General features: G+C 32.3%; 2 protein-coding genes across 2 annotated transcripts in view; one reads left to right on the forward strand and one right to left on the reverse strand.

The window, feature by feature from the left end:
• Positions 1 to 26,843, reverse strand: part of LOC126780716 (pyruvate dehydrogenase phosphatase regulatory subunit, mitochondrial) — a 236,825-nt gene that overhangs the window by 31,250 nt on the left and 178,732 nt on the right. The window lies entirely within an intron of this gene.
• Positions 3,726 to 26,222, forward strand: LOC126780725 (plexin domain-containing protein 2). Its single transcript, XM_050505387.1, has 12 exons — positions 3,726 to 3,961; positions 6,382 to 6,621; positions 14,065 to 14,190; positions 15,678 to 15,748; positions 15,869 to 15,997; positions 17,159 to 17,351; positions 19,516 to 19,722; positions 20,373 to 20,524; positions 21,130 to 21,202; positions 21,782 to 21,913; positions 24,039 to 24,235; positions 24,443 to 26,222. The coding sequence occupies exons 1-12, from the start codon at positions 3,877 to 3,879 to the stop codon at positions 24,509 to 24,511; spliced, it is 1,674 nt and encodes a 557-aa protein (XP_050361344.1). The 5' UTR covers positions 3,726 to 3,876; the 3' UTR covers positions 24,512 to 26,222.

Consider the following 26,843-nt stretch of genomic DNA (forward strand, 5'->3'; position numbering starts at 1 on the left):
GGCCGGCAATATGGAATACAAAATCTACGGAATACTCTGAGAGAAACTTACGGCAAAAAGCTTGGGAAGAATTGGTGGAAATCTATGGAACTGATTTACCACAGGACAAAAAAAACAACTCGGTATGTACCTACCACTTATTTATTTATTTATTTAAACATATATTATATTAACAATGATGTTTCATGTTCATGTTTTAAGCATATGAGCTTGTTTAAATGTAATTATCCTGCCAGCTTACCCTCCCTTCCTTCATGAAATAATCAGCAAATAATTCTCGATATCTCAATGCAGTTGTATTGTTTCGGTGTACACTATCTCGTGCAATTGTTTCAGTCAGTGGATTATTTAGCGAGTCTTCAAAAGAATACCCATCTCTATCTCTAACGAAGTTGTGTAAAATGCACGCCGACTTAATAATATCATTAATTAATTCGATGTTAACATTAATGGGTCTATGGAAAATGCGCCACTTATTCGCAAGTATCCCAAAAGTACATTCAATGTAACGTCTAGCCACACCAAGTCTATAGTTAAACGTTCTTCTGGTCACATTTAAATCACGTCTTGGATATGGGCGCATCATAGTTGCACTTAAGGCAAATGCTTCATCTCCTACAAAGACATAGGGAAAAGCAGTGCTGTTGGATTCTGAAATTGGCGCTGGTTCAGGAATGTTCATGTGATTCTGTTGTATCTTTTTATAAAAGTTAGAATTTTGAAATACTGCCGAGTCACCGAATCTACCGTAGGCTCCAATGTCAATCAATACGAACTTGAAGCTGCTGTCACAAATTGCCATTAAAACTAGGGAAAAAAAGCCCTTGTAGTTGAAACACATTGATCCACTATGTTTACCATCGCAAGCACCGATACAGTGAGGAAAATAAGCTTTCTTCGAAAAACCATTTTCAATTTGAAGCCACTTTTCTTTTGTCGGTTCTGGTAGGCACATCTCTTTCAAACAAATCCATATAGCGGCACATACTTCTCGAACTATTTCGGCGACAGTGCTCACTCCAACTCTAAATACATAATGCAATTCGGCGAATGAGCATCCTGTTGCCAAATATCTGAAAAAAAATGTTTTATTACAGGTCTGGATCTTCAAAAAAGGTGGAGAAACATTCGCGACGCTTTTGTAAAGGCCCATAAAGCAAAAGAAAGCAAGAGTGGGTCTGCAGCAAAAAAGAAGGTCCCATATGTATTCTATGATAATCTTTTATTTATAAAAGATACAGTAACGGTTAACCGCACAGATGGTAATGCTACAGGAAATGACGATGAAAACACGAGTATACAGACAGAAGTCAATGTTCCGTCAATGTCTTCATTGCCGCCAAAAAGACGTAAGAAATACAATGATGATAATGAAGTCGGTGCATAGTTAGTTGGAGTGTTGAGTAAAAATTTAGAAAGAAAGAATATGGATGATGACGACGATCGCCTTTTTTTCTTGTCATTGGTAAAGGAATTTAAGAAAATACCTGAGCACATGCAAATGCAGACAAAGTTAGATATTTTAAAAGTAATAAAGGATGCACAGCAGTTCTGTGATTATTCAAACGCGTCATGGTGTTTTTCAAGGGCTAATAATACCTATCGTGGATATCAAACGGCACATTATTCAAGAAATAATCCTCACACTGAGCTTATGCAATCATTGGACGTTGGACGAGCACCTTCTCAAAATTTTGAGGTACAATCGCCATTATCAACTCACAGTCACCAGTCTCAGAACAGTGAACACTCGTCTTATATTGAACTTTTTAATTCTAATCATGATACTGAGGATGATTTAAATGTTTGACAATAGCCTTTCTTTTGATGAATAAATAAATAACAAATTAAATATAAATTATTTTATTTCACTTACCTTAGCACTATCGTTAACTTTAATTCCGGCTTAATGCTATTCCGAAACTGTGTATCTTGCTTTGTTATACAGGTTCTCAGAATGCTTAAAAGTTCTTCAAATGATTTTAGACTCATTCTAGTGTATCGAAAAAACTTGTCTTCATACTTTTTGAGCTCTCCGAAAAATATTTCAAAATGTTTAGTCTCATCTCGAGTTTGCAAATAAGGATGAACCCAGTACCTTTTTCTTTGTTTCTTTTTTTTATATAGCGCAAGTAAATATAATAAATAGCTGCGACTTCTTCAGCGTCCATCTTCGAAATGGTTCGATGAAACCGCAACGTTATCCTATCCGCACTTTCCGGTTGCGGTTACGGCTAGCCGCCGCCCGGTTAACCGCAGTTGCAACCGCGTCCTGCGGCTAACCGGACGGTTGACCGCATTCCGGCTACCCGCATAGTGCGTACATACCCTAAGGGTCCAATGTAACTAACCTACGACAGTAAGGCGCAGGGGGATGGCGCGGTGTCGTGCCGCGTCATCCCCCTGCACGGTGCACTGCAATGTTTTGCTGTTGATTAGTTCGCACGTGCCGCATCGTAGAATAATGTCGTTTGAAAAAAAATGCATTTATCAGTTTTTGCTATAATTAGATTCTACGTATTTGAAATATTATTACAACGTTTAAAACAAATGTTTTGTCAGTAGTTTTTAAATGACACAGCCGGTATACTGGCGGATTTGAAAACCACTCATATAAAAATGACATCTGGTTATGGTTATGTGCATCATGAAGACATCGACATTATAAAAAAATACCATTCCTTACATCACCGATACGCAGCCAACCTTGGAAAGATATTATACCTGTATTTATAAGGACATTCAAATATTGTGATGAAAGTTTAATATTCATAAAGTAAAATGCAGTGCTTTTTATCTATATAAGCAAAATACCACCCATCATGAGATCTCCTAAAGTATTCGCCTGATTGACTTAAAATTTATCACATTTACTTCTTTCCCGACATAGACTCTCACTTAGGACAGATTCTAGGCGAATCCTATCCAAAATACACTTTTCGTCGTATCTAACCCATACGAAGCCGGGACGATTAGCTAGTTATCTATAAAAATCGAATCTATATTAACGATGGTTCAATAGCTAAATTAGAACAACTTTTGTTGGTAGCGCCATAGTTCGCGCCACCAACAAAATGCATGCAAGAAAATGGTATTAGCTTGGTTGCCTAACCAATTTGTTGCCAGCAACCGAATCAAGCACTGGTGGCGCAACCGTTAATATGCTTAGAACTAATCGGCATCTCACTCACTTCTCTACCAGTATAGCTACCAAGGAGTATTATATTTATATTTATTTAAGTTTCTTTTGCGTCGTACGTACAGCAAAAAAACTGTTAACTCTTTGACGTCCATTTTCAAACTGACCATCTTGATCTTTCTCGCTTGGTTTCTCAAGACCCTACGGTAGCACAACCGGTGGCGTTGCCAAAGCGTCCTTATAAGATGGGGTTCTAACTGCATACAAAAAAGCAGCGATAAGCTTTTGTTGGTTCTCTGCATGGAATTGGGAAAATAACTTATAAAATGTATGTTATTGCTTAATGTGAAAAATATTTTCTCAGTTAGAAAATACATTAAAAATGTTTTAGTTTAAATTAATGGGATAAATTAATTTTATTTCAAATAATTATTTAAAAAAATGTAATAATAATATAAATATTTTTTTTCGTTTTTGATCCATCCGATTTTTTCTGAAATTTTGTTTTATAGAATAAATAACAATAATACTGCAAATTAAAAAAAAATGGTAACACACGTTTTTCGACTCTCGTTTCTTCGCTTCAAAGTTGAACTTGATTGCAATTTGCACATCGCTGAGCACCTTTACACAGAATAGTACGATTCAATACGCCAGCGTGGATAACGTCAAATAAAGCTAAATGACGTTACATTAACAAAAATACGTATTAGAAGCAATATTTAATTTGTGTGAAAATGGATTTCTTGCAAGTGGAGGCAAAAGCGAACTTCATTATAACGTTATTGCTCATTGCGCTTTCTTTTACTTTTGTTGCAACAGGTAAGCCCTACAATCACATTATATCAACAACAAATTCTTTGTGCTGCCTTTCGTTGACTTTTGTGATACGATGACGTTAATAATATTAAACAAATATATAATATACTTTTAAAATGAAAAAAGGTTTCGAAATATGGAACTTGAATATAGTAAACTGACTCGTTTTTTTTTTTCCTTTTTTATTTTGCTGCAAGTTTAATGCAAACTTAATGTTAAATGATTTTTTTTTTTTTGTGTTCGAGTGATTTAAGGTTAGAATTTTATTTTACAATTATTATTTAAAATATTTGTTTTGAGATAAACATTAACTAGCAAATCGTTATAACCAATTTACATAAATCTTAATATCAACATTCGACAAGCCCAGTAACAATATGTTTAAAAATTATAGTATATAATCTATATTCTATTCTGGTCATGGGTTTATAATACATTAAATAGCTCAGGCTCTTAACACCAATAACAAGAGATTTTCTATTTTAGAAGCTAGAACAGATCTACAATTTGCATGGCTTTTGACAAGTATTAAAAAATATATTACTTAGACATTTAAGGTATTTATTATGTTATTTATTTTTTACCTTTTATTTATATTCAACTATTTAAATACATTTTATTTTTGGTTTGGTCTCTTTCAGATAAAATCTGACTGTAGATCAATAACATGTATCATTATATGCAATTGTAAAATTGTTCATGTAGATTAATAGTTTTATACTAAAATATGAAATTAGTGTATAAGTAAGCATCTATTTTGATATGTTGAATTATTTAATTTTATCTTTGATATTATAACATAACTAATGTATTAACATCTTTACAAGACATCTTAACCAAAATACTACATTTTTATAAACACACTACCTTTACATGTATGTTATGCAATTTTGAAGGTTTCACTCACTTTTATTTTTGATTAAATTTATCAGTATTAAAAATTCAATTAATCAAGAGGGTTCTCTCTGAAACATTGGAGCCACAGAAGAAATTCAAATTGTTCATAATTTATCAATTTTTCTATAGTTTTTTTCAATTTCTTGAAAGTGGAACAATGGTAAATCTTAAAATAATAGTATTATAGCAATATTACCATATTACAATTAAATTATTAAAAGGATTGAAATAATATGTTATATAATAAAACAAAAATGTATGGCTTTACCAATATAAGTTTTTTAATGGATAAGTAGTTAAATAATGGTATGTCTTATTTTTTTGAATATCAAATCAATGATTATGGATAGATTGAAATTAGCGTTTAACTTAAACACCAGCTAATCAATGTTTATATGTGAGGTTGATAGTATTCTTAAGCTTTGTGTAGCTAAATACTACTATTCATATAAAGACAACCACTTAACTACAGGTACCGTACCGTAATTACAGGCACAAGGGACATAACATCTTAGTTCCCAAGGTTGGTGGCACATTGACAATGTAAGTGATGGTTAACATTTCTTACAATGCCAATGTCTATGACATTGGTGACCACTTACCATCAGGTGGCCCATAAGCTTTTCCACCTACCTATACTAAATTTAAAAAAAAAACTTTCAAGTTGAAAGCATCACATGATATATTATTGATAGTAAAGTTAGATTTCCTTAACATGTAGTTAAGTTATATGTGCAACACAAATATATCATAGCTGTAACTTGAATCTCCTTACAATTTATTTAAAATGAGAAGTGTACAATAACATCTGATTAAGATAAATATTATATAGCAAAAAGAAGTGTGTAATACTTAAGCAGTAATGTGAGTTATATTCAAATTATCATTATTATTCTATAATACTTGATAAAAGGAAGTGCGAAAATTAATTTAAGTTTTATATTGTTTTATTTGAATTTTTGCACTCTAGTTATCTAAGCTAAACTCCAAATGCTAAATACATACCTACTTAACATAGTGTATCATTTAAAAGTATATATAAAATGAAATAAATCTAAATAAGGGTTCATATACTTCACTCTGTCTCTTCAATATATTTAGTTTTAACTTTCTGTTAACTGTTTCTTCCTGTCATTTCAATTAATTCTAATCTTCATGACATAAAATACTATTTAAACAAGTTATTGTTTCAACGGTCCATGACCAACGCTGTTAAGTAGTTTAATAACACTAGCTCTATTACATCAAAATATGCTCACATAAACTTAAGTAATTAATGATTGCTTTGTCTTCTATAAAATTATTATTGATTTTTTTATCATTTTGAAATTACAGCTATACCATATTAAAATATTATAATTTAAATATAAAGGGTTATACTATCTTCTGATTAGTACTACTACAAACATTTGAATTGAATTTAATTATGAACAAAAAGTTTCATTTGTATCGGGAATAATGTCACATAGTAGTGTTAATATAAAAATAATTATTTATGTAAACTTTACAAGTTTAATCTCTTCCAGCGGATCCAGAGTATGTCATCGTAAACAGTCAGATAACTCATAGTGAGATAAAGCCAGAGTTTGTGGCGTACGTTCCCAACCGGCAACGCCGAGATGCCGACGTTGCATCGCCTGCAGCGCCTCCTGCTCCACCTATTGCTTCGCCCATAGCAACAAATGTAACTAACATTGCAAACACAACAGCTGCAATAACGATAAACACCACTGCCAGTAAAGAAAAATCCATAAGTGAGACTGAAAGTAAGTACTTTTATGTAAATAATATATTATTATAAATAATAATTTAATCTATGTACATAATACTAATCTCCTATTAGTTTTTTGCGTCTTAACTATTTATTTTTAATTTTTTATCTACAAGATCTTGAAAAATTATGAACATCAATCATCAATTCATAAAATTTATTGGAATTCCAAAGATTTTGCGACAAATTAAAAACTGATATTGTTACAATTTTCTGGCTTTGTTATTTAAGAGAATTCATCTTACTTAAACTTACTAAAAACTAAAGTTTTGTTGTTCTCTATGCTCTATTGAGATAAAGGATAGTTATTACTTATTTTTAACAACATATTAATGTATAAATGATTATGACCTTTATATATAAAAAAGGGCATAATAATGATTTATCTAGTATTATATAAAACATATAATTTTCTGGAGAATGGTCTCCGCTCAGTTCTTAACAGTTAATTAAATAAAAAAACATAAACAGATATATCTATATCTGTCTAAAACGATTTTTTTCAACTAACCTAAACTTAAATACAAAATTTGAGCCAAAACATTGGTCATTTCTGAGATATACTAAATTATTTTATGTGTAATATACATATATACATAAATACAAGAATTATAGAATATATATCTAGTATAGTATAGTAACAGCCTGTAAATGTCCCAAAACTGTCATCTTGAGAATAAGGTTTTTGGAAATTCCATTATGCTAATAATGTAAGTTGGCACCTGGCTCCAGGAACTTCACCGTCAAGCAAAAGACGAATTTAATTTACACCAAAATTTGAAATTATGCACATGAATATTTAGTGGTGCTCGCTCGGTTTCGAACCTGCAGTGTTGAATTCAAAGTCACGTGGTGGGACCATCTAGGTTTTTTTAGATGTTTGCGAGAAATATATGTCGTTAGAATAGTTTAATTACGGCCTAAAAATCGTTGTTTAGCTAAATATTATTACACAATAAGTCAAACGACATTGTCTTCTTCCGAATGTCAAATCACTAATGACAGAAAGAAAGAAATTAGCGTTTAACTAAACAGCCGCTAACGTTTAAGGTTAAACAACGTTTATAAGTAAAGCCGTAAGTAACTACATAAAATTTCATTCTTTTATTATGTTAATTGTAACTTGCAAATTAATTAGTAACTATTTATTCTGAATATCCGAGCCTACAACAAAAATACATACAATTTCAAAAAACTTACTGCATAAAGTATAACATTTATTGCTTAAATAAAATTAACATCAATCGAATAGTTTTTTCTTATTAACATTATTATATTTTAAAAATATGAATATGTCATCGCTTCTATTTTGTATAACTTGAGTGTTTAAATTACACAGGTGTTTTATAAAACAAACAAGAGAAGAGTGTTTTCAATCCTTAATAATTTAGTTCTAGTGAATGTAAGTAAGTAACATGTGTTTGTTTCCCCTGGTCATGCATTAATAAACGAATTCATGTAATATGAGATCACTTGTAAAACGCTTCTCGTACGGTTACAATTACTATGTAATTGTACATGATTAGCAGGTTTGCTGTACATATGAAATATTATATTCAGTAGTTTATCGAAATCATTTCTTACGTATTGTTTTTATTAAGAAACAAACAGTAACATTTCATCTCTTAAGTTTTATTAACAAAAAAAAAATACTATATGGTAGAACAACATAGACCTACAAACACGAATAATAAAATTGTTTTGCAGAATAATTACTTCGTGTTACGAAACGTAACGAAAAGTGTATATTTCTTATGTACGTATTTCTTTCTTAGTTCTAGACATTTTATTGAGATTCTACATAAAAAAAGAGTCAAGGAAAAATAATAACAATATGTATCTCGTAAATAAGTACTCGTTCTCTAATATTACAACAATATTCGAGCTCATAATTGTATAAATAAAAGTCAGTGGGGTCGTTTCCGTTTCTCTTTCTGTTGCATCAGTGTACATACTTTATGCAGTGTGTTCTCAGAAGTTGAGCGATACTCTAGGATTGATTTAACATTAGGATAAAAATAAGAATTGAAGTGTTATTGAATTTCTTTTGTAACACGCAAAATAAATACCAACATTTCATAAGTTCAGTCTATTATTATATTAATATGAATTCTAATAAATAGTTTAGTGGTCACTTTGGACTCCAAGACCACATAACTCGGTTACTGTTACTTTAATTGTTGTATTATTGTTAGTGCGATAAATAAATTCGTTTGTTTTTATTTTTCTGCTAAAAGCTATAACGTTACTTTTTTCATATTAATTCGTTAATGTTTTTCTTCATAATAAAAGCTTAAATGCACCTAATTAAGCCATCTTGTAGTATAGTCTTAAGATTTAGCCGACTTTTTTTTTTTAAATTTTCATGTCATCCGCATAAAACAAAACATTTGAATGATAATAAATGAAATAACAAAGAACTGAGAGGAGAAATATAACTAAATAGTAATATAAATATAGGGAAAAGTTATAGGTTTTTTTCTTATCGTTCTGTAGCCACTACTGGTTTCTATTATGACGGACAATTTGGGATTCCCGTCCATTACGCATACTTGTTGCCAGTAAATAAACAAATGGGGATTTCCATTGAAAAAAAAAAATAAGTTCGAGGACCTACATAAAAACATTCTGCATGCACTATATGCATTTTAAATCATCTATATTACGAAACGAAATGAAGGTTCTTCTGGGTTATAAAAAATAATGATCTTTTATTAAATTTCAGGCTTATTTTAAAAACATATTAGAAGTATATGTTCTTACCGGCGATAAGACCAGTTTTATGCAAACAGTATACGAGTAGTAACTTTCAAGTAAAAATCATATCAAAAGTTAAGTCTAGTATAGGCCCTATTTCCCTTCCACTTCACGTGTTAGTGAATTAAGGGAACAGCTTATTATATATTAAACAACATTATGATTTTGGATTCTACAACGATAAAACATAATTATTAAACACGAGAAAGTCACGAGTACTCTCTATCCAACACAATGCGATAGCGTGAACCCTGGCTTTGTGAAGTTGAATGGTAACATCGATTCATCAACGTTTTTAATAGATACTTACGCCTTAAGATGAAACAAATTTGGTCATACTATCTATTTATTCATTGATAAGCACATAATTTATTACATATTAAGACAATCTAGCAATATACACAAAATTATTTTTAAACTAGCAAAAGCCACGGCTTCCCCATCGTGGAAATCAATTTGTGACGATAATTCCTATTTGAATTACTCATACAAATTATTTCAATTATTAGGTATTAGTATGAGCCAGTTATTATAAAAAAAAAACAGAAACACGTAAATTTTTTTGTACAAACAAGCTAAAAATAAAACTTTTGATAAACTCGATCGTTTTTTATGAAATAAAGACATGTGACCTTGGAATACTCCGTATAACAATTTAGTTATTTCCTTTTGTAATTTTAGCCTTTTTGAAGATTAACCCTCCCGGACAAACAGACAGACAAAAATAAAAAATATGTTTATTTTGGTTCTGTTAACTCGCAAATAGCCATATTAACCTAAAAATACGCAGTTATTTTGAAATCACACACAGACACTTAAATTTAATTTACTTGTACGATGTTGATGTAGAGATAGTATATACCAACTATTGTAATTGACTAGTTCATAAAGTTATCGCCATTATCAACACATATTTAATGTGGCTTCTTATTCATTCGTTGCTGTTTACAATCTGAAACGATTACAAGGTTTAGTGAAATAACGCGCAACTCGTTAAACGAACAAATTGTTTTGTATCATCAGCTTAATATAAGCCTAAAGTTTTTATGCGCACAGCACAGGTATTATAATTCGAATAGTCATTCAATCTAGAAAGTAGACCAGTGCATTTAACAGAATAAATAATATTGTTAATAATTAATTAATATATAGCTACGCTATATATTACTAGATATTACCATAAAATTTACAATTTTGTTTCTGAGATTCAACTTGTTTACAACAACGGCCTCGTCAAAGTGGCTATCTTACACGACTGCAGGTCCAAGGGCCCTAGCTACAAACCATGTCGGACCAGTAAAAGTTATTGGGTTTTTACAATTAAGAAATTCGCAGTTGCTACTCGGAATCTTTCATAATAGGATAATAAGAATGAGGTTATGTATAGTGCATCTGTTGTTCACATTCTTGGGTGTTATGTATGTCACGTGCTCAGTTTACTAGTCGCCGATGAGATTAGTAGATGTGATCAAATGGATCAGAAGGCCTTCGCCATCATCGTCAAAGCTTGGCGATGGAAATCATATAAACCATACGTTGAAGTACAAACGTTAACTAAGACGTGGGTTGTCAAAGATAAATTATACACCTACCTATATTTAAAAGAGTTTCCGACCGCATGCGGGTGGAGGTAGGCTTTAAGTACCCTATGCCCTATACTGTACCTCTGACGTGAATGCAAAATTTCATGATGATCGGTTGAGTGTTTAAGACGTATAAAGAAACTTTTGCATTTGTAACTTAGAATTACTAATTTATTTAAAAACAAAACATCATAAGTAATAAATTAAAGTTCGCAAGACTGGTGGGCCAGTTTCTTGTATGTAACGAACGTAAAACCAATATCACTTCCATTAATATTATTCTGACGTCTTCTAGTTTATTAGAACTAATAAAAATGACGTCGGTTTCAAGTAGTTAATACATATAATGATGATTTGTTTCTTTGTTTTGTGTTTTGCCCGATAGCGTGCAATTTTTGTTAACAAAACGCCGCTATTGTTCTATTATATTACTCAACATATTTAGGAAAACCATGACGGATAAAAAGGAACCTATAGAAATACTTATTAGTAATACACTATTACCTTTGTAAATATTTTTAAGTTTATTGTACAATGCTCGTTAATTAAAGCCGACAAACCAAGTTATAAAGCCAATTGAAGTCATTATCAGTAATGTACACAACTATTTGCATGCAAGTAAGCTACGAGCGACGAACACACGAATAGTTTATAGTATGCGTACGTGATCACGAGACAGTGTAACGGTGGCGGTTTCGCTCTAGAAATATCTATGGTCTCTGCGACATGTTTTTATAAGTATTCATAACCTGTTACGACTTGATAGATAGTTAATGACTTATTAAGCCGGCCGTCTTTATCGTACAACGACCTACAGAATGACAATATACATAGGTGCCCGTTCATAAGTGTATTGTTTTAATACGCTTTATTGATTGTTTTTTGTAAGAGCTCAGAGGACAGAGATTACATTGCAGTCACATTGCAGTTGTTTGCATGCAACGAAAATGAATTATAAGTAGCGAGCGACTAGAGAGAAAAGGCGACGTCGTAGTACTGCGACTACTGCGCACTGACGGCGTCAACAAGGCGTGCTCATAATGAATTAAACTCGTAGGACCAGTCTAACGTCACTTCAATATTCTGCCTAAATGATATAATTTGTAGATACTTGATGCGAGTGTTTATCATTCTTAAACAGTTAGATAGTATGATATAAATTAAAGTTAGCTTATGAGCCAAAATATGAAAAACTGGTACTATTTATTTAATAACACTGTATGTAACACCTACATATATTTTTTAAACATTTTAAGACTTGTTTGATATTTAAAGTTCATTACATTCAAAAATACTAAAATCGATCCGATTATAAAATACGAAATTATTTTGAATGTCTAAAGTATGACTATAAAAACAAATGAGATAGTAACACACTATTAATAATTCAGATTATTGTTGTTCTCATTATAGACAATTACACAATACAAACAAACCACTAAAGCCAGTTTACAAAAATGTTTATTGTTGTCCTAAGGACATAATATATTGTAACGAAACGGTATAAGGTTGAAAATTCACTGCGATAATAAACTGCGTGACTCGATGACATTCGTTCGAATAGAATAATAATAATTTTACAAACAGTGAGTAAAATAAACATGATATGGAATTATAATAAAACATTTATTTACTTATCACTTCCTAATTGAAATTCTATTTTTTATGATAAAAAAATATGCTGCAATTAGACAGATGTAGGGTATAATTTATATTTTTTAAATTTTTATTTACATCGTATGACTAAGGAGCCGGCGACGATTTTTCGATACGATTTGCTTATTTTTCATATCGTTATATCTGAGTCTAGAAACTCACAATGAATTGCAAATAAGAACCGTGATCTTTGCACTTAGTTTTACATTATCACAACTAAGTGACAATACAGAGACCTGCATGTTTCTGTTGGATTCTCTTCGTTTCCAGGTGGGTTCGAAACATCGGTCGTAAATTCTTATGGGCAAGACACATCCCTTTCGTGTCCCTCTTGTAGACAAATTCGAAGTGACATACGATGTTTATTATATACCGCTACCAAAGTGCCAAAAGCGAATGTTTCTTATAATATTAAATATGCCACTGCCACATGAGCAAATTATTGCAGTTGTTTTATTGTGAATTTGTCCGTTCGCTTGCTAAAGATGATTTTAATTGTACTATTGCTTGTGAATATTTAATTTTATTATAGATAATGTAGTTAACCTTAAACGAGTAATCAAATAGCTGCTTTTGATTGAAGGAAGCCAGTTGAGGTCGATAACATTTATAGGTTCTGTGAAACGAGAACATGTATTTGCTTTGCACTTGATAACAAAAGTTTGTGACTTTTCTGTTGCTACAAAAAAAAAAAATTATATCATTTTAAGCGATGCGAAAGTTAATTGATTTGTTTTGTTGTTTATAAATTGATAAAATTGTATATATATTTTTAATTATGTTTCATTTTTTTTTGATTATGATTTTATTTTTAAACATTATCTCAGTATTGTTATAACAAATATAATATTGTTGCTGCGACTACCGATTGATGTTTTACTTTTTCTGTTTGATTTTGCAAAATTATATGTTTTTATCCAAATTTTATATTTATGTATTGTTTATGATCATCAATTTATTCTCACGCAGCATTTGCGATTGTACAAAGTTTGTTTGTTTGCGATTGTATTAAACCAATTTCATGAAACGTCTGGGTTAATATTAAGTTTTGTCGTGACTATATTTATAACAATCAATACAAATTACCATTTAAGAGCTCTTAAATTTCAAAATGTATAGACGTCGAATAAGCTTTCGTCTAATATTAAGCACTTTAAAGAAGCACTACAGCGTGCATACCCATACTTAGAGAGCAACTATTTTTGTGGATATCTTCTCTTTTATATAAGTATATTATAAATAGTAGCAGTTGATTATATTTATAATAGGCTCCGTTTCAAACTCGTCGCAGTCTTTTTATAATCCTTTATATTCTTGCATAACCCTTAATAACGCTGACGTATCGCAGATTCATCTATCATCTGATCGTAATATAATTAGCGTAATATAAATAATACTTTGTAATTATCGTGTTTTTTTTTAATGATGTCAATCTTTTTCAGATACGCCAACCAAAACTGTAGAGGAAACGAAGACGCCGCTTCTAGGGTTCAACAATTCAGGGACACTACACGTTAATGTTCCCGATAACATGCCCAAAGTCAGTGACCCGATCCTACCAGACGACAGTGAGTCTTCTATATAACATACTAATATTCGCCCGATCAAAATCGGTTCAGTGGTATAATCTTGAAAGGGTAACAGAGTTATTTTCGCATTTATAATATTAGTATATATTATAAATGTTATATGTAGGATATTATTTAACTATAACACTATTAACTTACAAAACACCGCTCTTAAATGTATAAATAAGGCTATAAAATGAATGCTATAAACCATTGTGACGATAAGCGCCATTTTGGACATAACTAAGCAAGACGTGAATCTATGAATTTGTGTCTTTATTCACATTCGAAGGAATTTATTTCTAAGAACAAATTTACAAAATAGATAACATAATTATTTAAGACAACAATAAATTCGTTCAAGCCAGTTCATTGTAATGCGGTTTGTTACATTGGATTTTTAAATAAGTTTTATAACTCATTTCTATACCTAAAATAGATGAAGTGATGTTAGGGTTTATATTTTAGTTTAATATTAAAGTGAATGCCTCTATCGATGGGTTGCTTTTTTTTTAAAGTACAGCTAGTGGCGAAAATATTTATTAAATTGTTAATATTGTCTTAAAGTAACGACTCGGGACTCGTGTTCAAGTGCATTCAGAAAAAGGATGAAATTTAAGAACATTATTAATTAATTGTCGACGTTCGTATAGTAGAGGACCCATGATGCGTCTACTGTATTGAAACTGTCAATAAGGCGTGTACAGACAGACGTCTGTGGTTGGTATTAATTGTTCTTTTTATAATCGAACTGTATATAAGACATTACTTTTATTTATTACGAAACAAAAATGTGTACTGTATGCTTAATATTATCACGGCTGCGCTTCATTTAAAAAATAACAGTATTAGTTCACATTTTAAACACAAATTTCCACACTTCAATGTTATATTATCAGCAAAGCAAATAAATAATCCGTGTATAATTATGTTTACTTCAACCTTACCTAAATAATTACAGCCGTATAGTATATTTGGTCACGACGCACATTCATCAAATGAACTAAGTAAATAGAGATACTACTCGGTTTGTTTAAAAGAAACTCAAATTATATATATTTTTGTATGTTCATGGCTTAATAGATTTAATTAAAAAATAAAATTAAAAAGCATTGTTGATACTCAAACGTTATTAATTTAAAAAATGCGTCAACGAATAATGTTTAATGTATGATTTATGTTTAAAGATGGTGAAAAAAAAACTCAAAACAAGAAACACCATTGTCAGTGGTTCACTGTCATCATAGCTGTAACCTTAAAAATTTACAAGCAAACTATTTCTGAGACTTTGTTATAAATGTAAAACTTCCGTCCGACGTCTTCTGTTTATATCGTAAAGTATTTCATAATAGTACATATTGTTCCGACTATTTCGTTTCGGGTTGTAAACTTAAGAAAATCATACGACCGTTTAGTTATTGAATGTGTTATTAAAAATTGAATTCTCAAAATTAAATATTATCTTAACATATTACTTTTGATTACAGATATTAATGACGTTTTCAAAGAAACACCGGAAACTATTAAGGCCGAACAGAATCTCACTCAACTAAGTTACGTGAGTGTTATCTTTATATTGTATTAAATTATTATTCGGTATTGACTGATGACTTGAATGATGACTTCAGATTATTTGGTTGCATAGAAATGCAAATCTCAAAAATACTTTGTTTTGCAGGATAACCACAGTTTCTATAACAGTTCGTTCATTGGTAGTGTGGAGTATTTCCAAGAATACTGGACGAATATAACCCAAAGCAATCCGAAGGTACACGAGCTTCTCAGCGATTCTCATCGGCGCGCTACTGTAAGTAACTATACCATGTTTCCATTTTATATACTAGTAAACATTTGTGATTCCGCAATGTGGAATAGCTTTTTTTTTTTTTTTTTTGCTCTTCTGATTAATTCAAAAATCGAATACATAAACGTCCCATTAGTTAATTCAATAGCATTATTCCCAAAAATAGTCGGTGTCAGGCGGTCGGCACACGTTATTATGATTTTGTATACTCATACTAAATCACTGATCATTCTCGAAGGCTCGGCTTGAACGAGTCTTTAATAATAACTCGTATCTCAGCAATCATTATTATCTCTGTCTATAATATATTACAATCACATATGCTGCGTTTGTTAATCTTTATAATCTAGATTAATTATGGGATTATATTTATTATTTTCAATCTGTTCACCCATGTAATAGCTGGTGTTATATGTCAAAGGTAATCATTGTATGTAATCATTTGATTATTTCAATTTGTCCATCTCTGATAACTGAGTATTTGGCTCATAAATAGTAGTCCATGTACGATGTATGACTGTTCGATATGGATATGAGCCAGTATAGTTACATATAGAAAAGATTATTATATCAGCTTAAGTAATTCCGACGTCTGTCAAAGATATTTATTTCAATGAAAGTATTTTTCATGTGCTTAATTTGTGATTATAATTTATCTCGTGCTTTACGGCGAAGGAAAACATCGTGAGGAAACCTGCATGTGTCTAATTTCACTGAAATTCTGCCACGTGAATTCTACCAACCCGCATTGGAGCAGCGTGGTGGAATAAGCTCCAAACCTTCTCCTCAAAAAGAGGAGAGGAGGCCTTTAGCCCAGCAGTGGGACATTCACAGGCTGTTACGGTACGGTTACGGAAAGTATCATCAGGCATCGGGGATGCTAAGAGATAGTATCAATCGGTCGTCGGGTTTTTTTTATTATCAGAAGTATAAAACGATCAATATATTATCTAAGGCAGAACTTTCCAACTAGTAGGGCGCGCCTCACTCTAGGGGTCGATAGCGTTCGTTTCCTCTAAAGAAAAATCCATCAGAAGTAACCTCAGGGTTTCAAAATAATGCGATTTTATATGACCAAAACGAAATTGAGACGTGAGGCAATGAATGTTGGTTAGCCTTAATCTACGGTTGTCAGGTAATATTAATAAGGTAATAATTTTTCAGACTCTGATACTTTCTTTCGACTTCCCATTCTACGGGCATCCAGTGAGAAGTATCACGGTGGCGACTGGCGGGTTCATCTACACCGGCGACCACGTTCACAACTGGCTGGCCGCCACTCAGTACATCGCTCCACTCATGGCGAACTTCGACACCAAGCTGACCAACGACAGCGTTGTCAAGCTGAGCGACAATGGTAAGTTATCTGTGGTCACCGTTGAAAATATACAGTCATTGTTGTGTTAGTGTCGCTACGTTGTTATAGCTTGGTTCATTTCTGGTATGTAATAACATCTTGCCTCTTGTTTTATATACATAGTTGCTATTCCCTCTAGAATCCAATAGTAATTACGTATCTTGGATTAAACTGATACTACTAGATTAAAAGTCACATACAACAAAAACAACAAGCGTGTTTGTTGCAGAAATAAAATAATGTGAATTCAAGAACAGTTCAAACATCACTAACCCTCATTTGGCCTTCAAAGAATTTAGTTGACATTGAGATTAATGTCTCGCAATGCTACGTATGAATTATTTGTGTTGTATTACAAAGAACAAAAGGCAATTACATTTTACCATATCACACTTATATAATTTAAAATTATAGACTTACTGTATGCAAATAGGTAAAGACGAAACGATTCAATATGTTTTTCTTTGTTTGTTTACCGACTATCTTTTTTTGTTTCATTTAAAATTTAGCTAGAGCCTAATGGCCCAGTGGTTAATACGCGTGAATCTTAACCGATGATCGTGGGTTCAAACCCGGGCAAGCACCACTGAATTTTCATATATAAAAATATTTTTTTTATTTCAGTGCTGACAGCATTACGGTCGAATTTCGAATTTTTAGATTAAGTCATATATGTAATATTAAAAAGAAGTAAGTTGAAAGCGTGAAATGTTGGCTGTATTGTTACTATTAGAGCTGCTGTTCAAAAACTAATTTTGTAAATATACTAACACTAACTAAAAATGAATTATACAATAAATAAATAAAGTTGCATACGGCGCGTGGTGCAGTATCTTATAGCCTGTTCCAAAGAAAAATAAAGATTAAAAAAAAAAACAGAGAGAGAGTTCCGCTATGAAATGCACCACAGAGCTTTTTGATATATAGAAACTTAATTTTAGTGAAGACCATAGATTATATTCAAGATCGATTAATTTTATCGCGTCAATTCAAATATCAAAAGTGTTTATTTGTCTTTAATCTTCTGTAAATGGAATATGCAATATTGTCGTGCCGGGTGACAGCGGCTGGTCGGCGGTCGGGGCAACATAAAACACAAATTATATAATCGTTTCGTGTAATGATATATATATATATATATATATATATTATAAACAAAACAAAATTAATTTTATTACATTTATTGGAAAAATATAAAAACTATTGACTTAATGCTTTTATTAAAATCTGGTTTATAAATTATTATTATAAAAACGATTTTAGTGATACGCCTTACCGTATTTCGCGCTGCCTCCCGCCAAAAGTGTGACTTTTTAAAACCAATCTGACAGCTTGACGTATCACGTTCGGAAAGATTGACTTATTCTGCTTATAATATATATATATATATATATATATATATATATATATATATATATTAATATGTAGTATAAATATATACATATTATATTACATGTCGTTTTTATATAGTAAATTATCCTGAATCGATCGCGTATGTAACAAATGTATTAGTTTGAATCGCTTCGATTGCCCTCAATAGTTAAAGAGGTCTTAAATGAAATGCATCTGATACTATCAATCAACACGCAAGTGACTCCACTTTATCGTGATTGTGACGATCTTTGCGTGCTATTGTATCGCTCTTGTTATCTCGTTGTCGATGCACGCTACGTTTTGCTTGCTGATTCAAGTAACTTAACCTTTAAAATGTATTATATTATACCTATTCATAAATAATAAAAAGTACACAAAATAATAATATGATATGTTATACAAAAATAAGTCAATATGTCCCAATGGATTTTTATTGAACACTAGATGAAGACTGTATTCAAATCCGGACAAGCAACGCCGTCATCAAGTGATAGATTTCTGTTCAAAATAATTCATCAAGGTAAATCTACCGAGCCGCATTTAAGTAGCGCGCTAAAGATTCGAGCCTTCTCCTTAAAAGAGGAGAGACGAGACTTGATTATACAAAAATAATAACATTATTAAAATAATAATAATAATAACGTGGTTTATATTTTCGTTTCGTGCCTTCCTTTCTTCTGGATATTTGGAAGAAATACGTAGTTATAGCTGACTTATAGAGTAAAAAATCTTTTGATTATAGTAATATCTTCAATAGGTATGATTAATAAATATGAATCATTTTAATCAGGACAAAAGTTCACCGTGATCTGGGAGAACGTGACACTTCAAGAGGATCCCAGTAAGAAGTTCACTTTCGCCGTGAGCCTCTACAATAACGGTGACATCATATTCGCGTACAAGGATATCCCCATACCGGTGCAAGCCATCAACGACACCGAGCATCCTGTCAAAGTGGGCATCAGCGACGCCTACCTCAACGATAAAATATTATTCTGTACGTACTCACTCTACATTCATATTTCTTTCCTCTATGTACAAAACGCTTGAGATTCTTATGATATTTTATTCATTAAATATTGAAAACATATATTGATACAAGTGCATTCTCCATTTTCTCGCTCTCCAAGTGTGATGGGAAGCCAATCCTATTCGATCAGACGTATGACGTATTTAAGGCACGTTCCGAATTCTCAAATTGTGAAAATGATTTGCGATATTAACAATAATAATAATAATATCCTGGGACATTTTTCACACACGATCCATCTGATCCCAAACTAAGCAGAGCTTGTACTATGGAAACTAGACAACTGATATACTACATATACTACTTTTCTTTTGTAAATACATACTTATATAGATAATTCCACCCAGATTCATGACAAAAAGACGTGTTCATGCACAAAAATGTCTGTCCTGGATGGGAATCGAATCCACAACCTTCGGCGTGAAAGGCAAGTATCTACCAACCACGCCAACCGGCCCGTTCGTAATATGCCCGTCAATAATGAATGATATTCAAAGGTTACATGGATTAAAATAGCATATCACACACTAAATCGATTGTCAACGATTAACGACTCACTCCGCTTTGAATGGAATTGTAAATAAAATATTATTCTAAAATTAATTAATTATCAACAGATGTGAGACGTAAAACAATCTACGAGTACCATCGCGTGTCGTTCAAGAATTATGAGATATCCAACATGACTATATTGAAGCTGGTCGCGCTGCCCACTTGCCTGCAGTATGACTCATGCCAGACCTGCGTCAACCACGACACCGGATTCAATGTAAGTACTTCAATTAATAATAGCTGGACGGTTTTTTATTGTCTTGAATTTGAAGAATTAAAAAGCGAATAAGAATATAAGTTATAATAAAAAAAATTGCAAGTAAAGTATTTTAAACTAAAAATTTTCAATCAACAGCAATAAATTATTGTTTTTTTTTTAAAGTAATTATACACTTCGAAATATTCGATATTTATCTGTATTCTCATAATCACTACATATTATAAAAGAATACACCGCCGCGTCTATTTGTGTGTCTATCTCTCTGAACGCAATAAACTGTCGATAATAATATATACGATAACTGCCGAATAGATTTTCATACGGTTTTCAACAATGGATGAAGCGATTAATGAGAAAGATTTAGACGTGTATAAATCATAAAGGTTTTGGAAAAAATTGCTGAATAATGAAATGACAATAAAATTCGAAGATGCCTGAAAAAATCATACCGACCGAGAGTTTTACTGACGTGTGTTCGCGTAAACCGCTAGAGTTATATGTATTACGATAATAACGTTCTATGCGCGTGCGAAGCCGGGACTGATGGCTAGTATCATATATACGATTCGATTCGCCATTGAACTGTCGAATATTTATTGCAGTGCTTGTGGTGTGAATACATCAAGAAATGTTCAAGTGGTACCGACCGAAACAAACAGGACTGGCTCCTCAGAAGTGAGTATTGACATTTAATCAAAATTATTTCAAAATATACCTCTTCGAAAATCACAGTTATATGTATAGCGAGTGAGTATAACCATTAAGGTGCGTATCAATGAGTTCCAAGTCATTGTATGAAAGGCTCTTCCGCTTACTAAAATGCATACGTGAAATTATCAACAATAATTTACATCGTAGAAATAGTCTTATATATCTGCTTCATCAAACAAATGGGCGATTTTTTTTTCTAAATAAAATGATGTTTAAAATGAGAAAATAGTAACTATTTACATTTCTGCATTGCAGTTATATCGGTTATATATTCGGAGGCATAACACTAAGCTTTATTTTTATAGAAATTACAAGTACGTGTAGTTCACGTTTGTCACTTGAACTACATACAACCTGGGAAGTGTACCTACTTATATAATATTATTATATACTAAAATTTTTACCGAAACGAGCTGCATATTCAGGTTTAAGTTTATGTATATTTGTTTGTATATATATATATATATATATAAATATATATATATATATATATATATATATATATATATATATATATTTCGTAAAAATAATGTTTTTGAGCAGATTGCGACAAGTTCACTATATCGAAGGAGGCGTCGTGTCCGGGGAACACGCACGTGGACCAGCCGGCCGGCGACAACACCGCCTACACCACGGACACGCGTCCCGCGCACGACACCGCCGTCGTCAACAATGGTAAGCGCCCGTATAAATATATATAATTATAATAATAAAATCATTTATTTCTACCAAACAGGAATCATAAAAACAAAACAATAAATAGTAAAAAGACAAAATTACAAAAATAATACTTTACCGATTTTACATATTATAGTTGAGATTAAATTAATTCGAATTAAATTATAATACAAAATTAAACTAAAATTATTTAAATTAAACTAAATCAAATACATAAAATAAAATTAGATTAAATTACATTAAATTAAATCAAAAATAAATTTTAATTAAACAATGTCATGAATGTAATTACTGTCAATTTATTTAATATATATCAGATATTCTAAAGTACATTTTCACTTTTCTTAAACGATAACCGGCGCGTCATCATTCTTCGGTAACTTCATCACGACCATCATCACATAACTGTATTATTCCATCTTGCCTATTTCTTGCCTATGCAATTACTATTTTGCCGATCGTCTTCGAGAATCTCTGGTCCCATAAAATTTGTTTTGCAATATAACCAATCTTTTTTTTTATCACTAGACTTCACAATCTAGCCACTAGATTAGTGCGAGGTTATAACGATGCAGATCTCGAGTTCCTGAGTCCAAATCTCGGGTAGGGTCAATAAAAGCGTTTTAGCTTAGCCTATAATTGTTGGCAGTGCTTTTTCTACCGTGACTCGGAAAGCGCGTAAAGCCATCGGTCCGTCGTTTTATTTCTCCTGAAATTCACTGAAATTGGCAAACAAATATTGGCAACAAATATTGTTATATACAGTAACAACCTGTGAATATCCCACTGCTGGGATAAGGCCTCCTCGCCCTTTTTGAGGAGAAGGTTTGAAACTTATTCCACCACGCTGCTCCAATGCGGGTTGGTGGAATACACATGTGACAGAATTTCAGTGAAATTCGACACATGCAGGTTTCCTCACGATGTTATCCTTCACCGACAAGCACGATATGAATTATAATAACAAATTAAGCACATGAAAATTCAGTGGTGCTTGCCCGGGTTTGAACTCACGATCATTGGTTAAGATTCACGCGTTCTTACCCCTGGACCATCTCGGCTTCCAATATTGTTATATAGGGTTAGAAAAATATTATCCTTATAGACTTTTTTTTATAGAATAGGAAGGTGGACGAGCATATGGGCCACCTGATGGTAAGTGGTCACCAAACGCCCTTAGACATTGGCATTGTAAGAAATGTCAACCATCGCTTATAGCCAATGCGCCACCAACCTTGGGAACTAAGATTTTATGTCCCTTGTGCCTGTAATTACACTGGCTCACTCACCCTTCAAACCGGAACACAACAATATCAAGTATTGCTGTTTTGCGGTAGAATATCTGATGAGTGGGTGGTACCTACCCAGACGAGCTTGCACAAAGCCCTACCACCAGTAAATTCACCTTATGTGGAAGTTCGGAGTCAATATATTAGAAAGGAAATATATTTTTGTTATTTAATTTACTTAACTCTTCTAAACCGCGGTCATTTTGAAACTCCTGTATAATAAAATTTCCTTGATCATCCTACGGACCACCTGCTCGCCTTGATGCATACCGACAAAGCGGTAGTTTATATCGTTTCAGTTAAGAGTGGGTGAAGCGATTTTAAAGACAGGACATAACGAAGGAAGTCGAGACTCGTGTAGGCGTCATTTCTTATTTAATGGATCCTTTTCTTGATATTCGTTACAATCACATTTTTAAATTCGTTTGTGCCAAATTAATTCAATTGCAAAGTAAATTGATATAAGGCATACGAATGTAACTTAATAACACATGACTCGGCAATCCGGCGTTAAGGCAACCCGAAATCGATTTTATCAATGGTGTCGCAGCTAATTAGGTGGCACTGTCTTATGTCTTATTTTTTTAAGTACTGGATTATAAAGAGAACAGGGCCCAGGGTGGCTGATTATTTTTATTATGCAAAAGTGTGATTGCCGACGGTCTACTGTAGTGAGTTACTTCAACGTTTTATCATGCGCCACTATGACAGTGAAAATGTACTTACGCTTTAGAGATAACTTAAATAACACTGCATCGATAGGACGGCATATAGGGTAACTTAGATGTTTTGAAGACTGAAAACCTTAACATACGTATTTGTAATTCCTGCAGGTGATTCTGAGGAGCCCATGAAGTCAACGCTAAAATTGCCCACTGGCACGTCACCGGCGGAAGTGACATACGCGTCATCGCCCGTCGGCGGCGTGATCGCTGCGTTTGTAGCCATCACGCTCGTGTGCAGCCTCACCGCCTGGGTTCTGTATGCGTTCAAAAACCCGCATACGCGTAGCGGACAAATTCTTATCAAGGTATGACTTCCAATGAGTAAATCGCTCGTTTCTTTGTTCAATTCACGAAGACGCGTCCCACTGTTACGGCTTACACACACACACTTGCACTGTAGCGGAAAGAGTGTGGTGCGTCATCGTTTCGTCATCATTTATCATACGGCTTGATTTCAATGGTGGCTACATTTCTTATAGACTTTTGTTATATATAATGTATTGTTATTTCAGTATCGGCCGTCGCAGTGGAGCTGGCGACGCGGCGAGGCTCGCTACACCGCCGCCACCATACACATGTAGAGCGTACACATCCGGTCGCCGCTAACCGGTTCACCTCCGGCCACTTAAAATCGACACAGATTGCTTCGAATACATCACGTTTTACGAATTGCATAACATATATTTACAACGCAATTTGATTCGAGAAAGATACTTTAATTTGTAAAACATGGGTTCGTATCGATTTTCTTCCTATGTATACATTATTACTTAAGCCCGAGGTTATTGATAAAATTAAATTTTCAACTATTGTGCCTTATAAAAACGTATACATTTGTATTTGCTATTTTCTATGGTGAAATAACCACTTTCGTCCCTACTAACCTTCACGAGATATCGGGTGAAGCGGTATGTCTTTGAAGTCGGACCAACGTACCATCTAAAGTACGTAAGGCGATTCTTTGTACGCTATAAGATAAATGTGTTACTTAAGTTTTGTAGCAATCTGAGCATAGTTGATATATTTACATCACGCAAATATATATGTATGTATGTTATAATAACAAATGCAGCTTGTAAGCCTACGAGTTCCGTAAGACAAATTGAAACTCCGTCCTCATGTTAAGTAATATATATATATATATTTTATATAAATATTAAGATCATAAACTAATTTAAGATTATAATTTTTTTTAATGTAAGATAGATTAGATATAAATCTTTTTAAATATTACTTTTGACCAAATCAAGAAATTTTTCAGGAATTTTTATAAATATCACATTTTACGTGTGAATTATAATTTTTTTATACACAAATATAGAATGTCCGCCTGACTTCTGTCTGATTACTATGATCAAATAACGATTCGTTATCCTCGCGTATAGTAGAATTATTGTTTAATAGGTAAATATTTACATATTCTTATTGAAACACTCGCTCGCATCTATCAATTTCATACATTTACCCTATTTACATATATTTACATTAACTTTCCGTTACAACTTACCTTCCGACCCGTTTGGAGCAAACGAATCGTTTCTTGATGTTACTGAATCTTAAGGTGTTCATTACAATCGTGCCTTTATTTTGATATTTAATCGATTTAACGTGAACTAGTATAAATATTAATGTACTTACATATCTAAAACTGTATGAAAATCATGTAATTAAATAACATAAGAATAAAATTTATATAACGCACATTGACTTAATAAAATGAAACTCGACTTAATAAAATAATCTTAAAGTATTCAACTTAGCATTGGACTCATAGCGTTGACCATACGTGAATACTAATGTTATTTTATAATTAATCATTTAATGGTTCTCGAATTTACTCAATAAATTTGGACTTAAATCTTACGGAACTCTATTTTGGAGTTTTTTTTTAACCTATTTTACTTTCTTTTGTATGACTTTGTTTAGAATTAATAAGTTTTATTAAACAGTTGATATTAGAGTGATATTATGTGTAAAATATATTATTGTCAAAGTTTTTCTCTGTTTATTTCAACAATACATGGGTGGTTTCTGACTTCAAGCGAGAGTACACCAAAGACCCTTCCAATAAATTCTTTTGTTTTGAATCTCATCTCAATAAAATATCATCTGTAAATCGGAATGCTTGCTATTTTGTTCGTTTCAAAGCTTTCAGTCTTATGATCTTTGGTCCAATATTAAAAAATAATAATTGGAATGTTATTTTGTGAAGACTATTTACTTACCATGTAGAAAATACTATTGTTTAGGGACCAACTTTAATTTCTTGAATAAATGTGCCGTTAAATTTGAGCCTTTATTTATTTATTAAACCTACATGCCAAGATATTATTTTGTTAAGACAACAATTTAATCAACATTTAACACTGGAGATATTTGTGTAGCCTGTTATATATAAACATTTGCGCTCTTGTTGGTAGCGCCTCGGTGGCATTAAGCTAAATACCTTTTTTTCTTAAGGAGTTTTTGGATAAGTATTCAGACTAAATGAGGAAATGAATTATTTTGATTATATTATTATATTCATTGTTTAAATATTCTTTAAGTTTTGTTTTATTCTGACCGAAAGATTATGAAAATTTGAAATTGAATCATGATAAGTAATCCTAATTGATTTCGGCCACATCGGACTATCTAAACGATAACTAACCAACTGCTCAGGGGATATTATAGATGCACTAGTGCTCAGATATACAAACTATTCCGACACACACAGGTGCGACAACAAACAACAAACGCTTTCCGTGGCAAAGGAATCAAACTCCGCCAACTTTAACCCGGGCTGATACTGAGATATTATCGTCAAAGTCCAGTCGACAAAGAAAATAAATAACCCAGGTACCTAAGATTCTAGAGAGTCCACAAGACCGACGATGTAGGTGTTGTACACTGGAGTGGAGATGAGTGTTGAGA

This window comes from Nymphalis io, chromosome Z, assembly GCF_905147045.1.
Source record: "Nymphalis io chromosome Z, ilAglIoxx1.1, whole genome shotgun sequence".
NCBI lineage: Eukaryota > Metazoa > Arthropoda > Insecta > Lepidoptera > Nymphalidae > Nymphalis > Nymphalis io.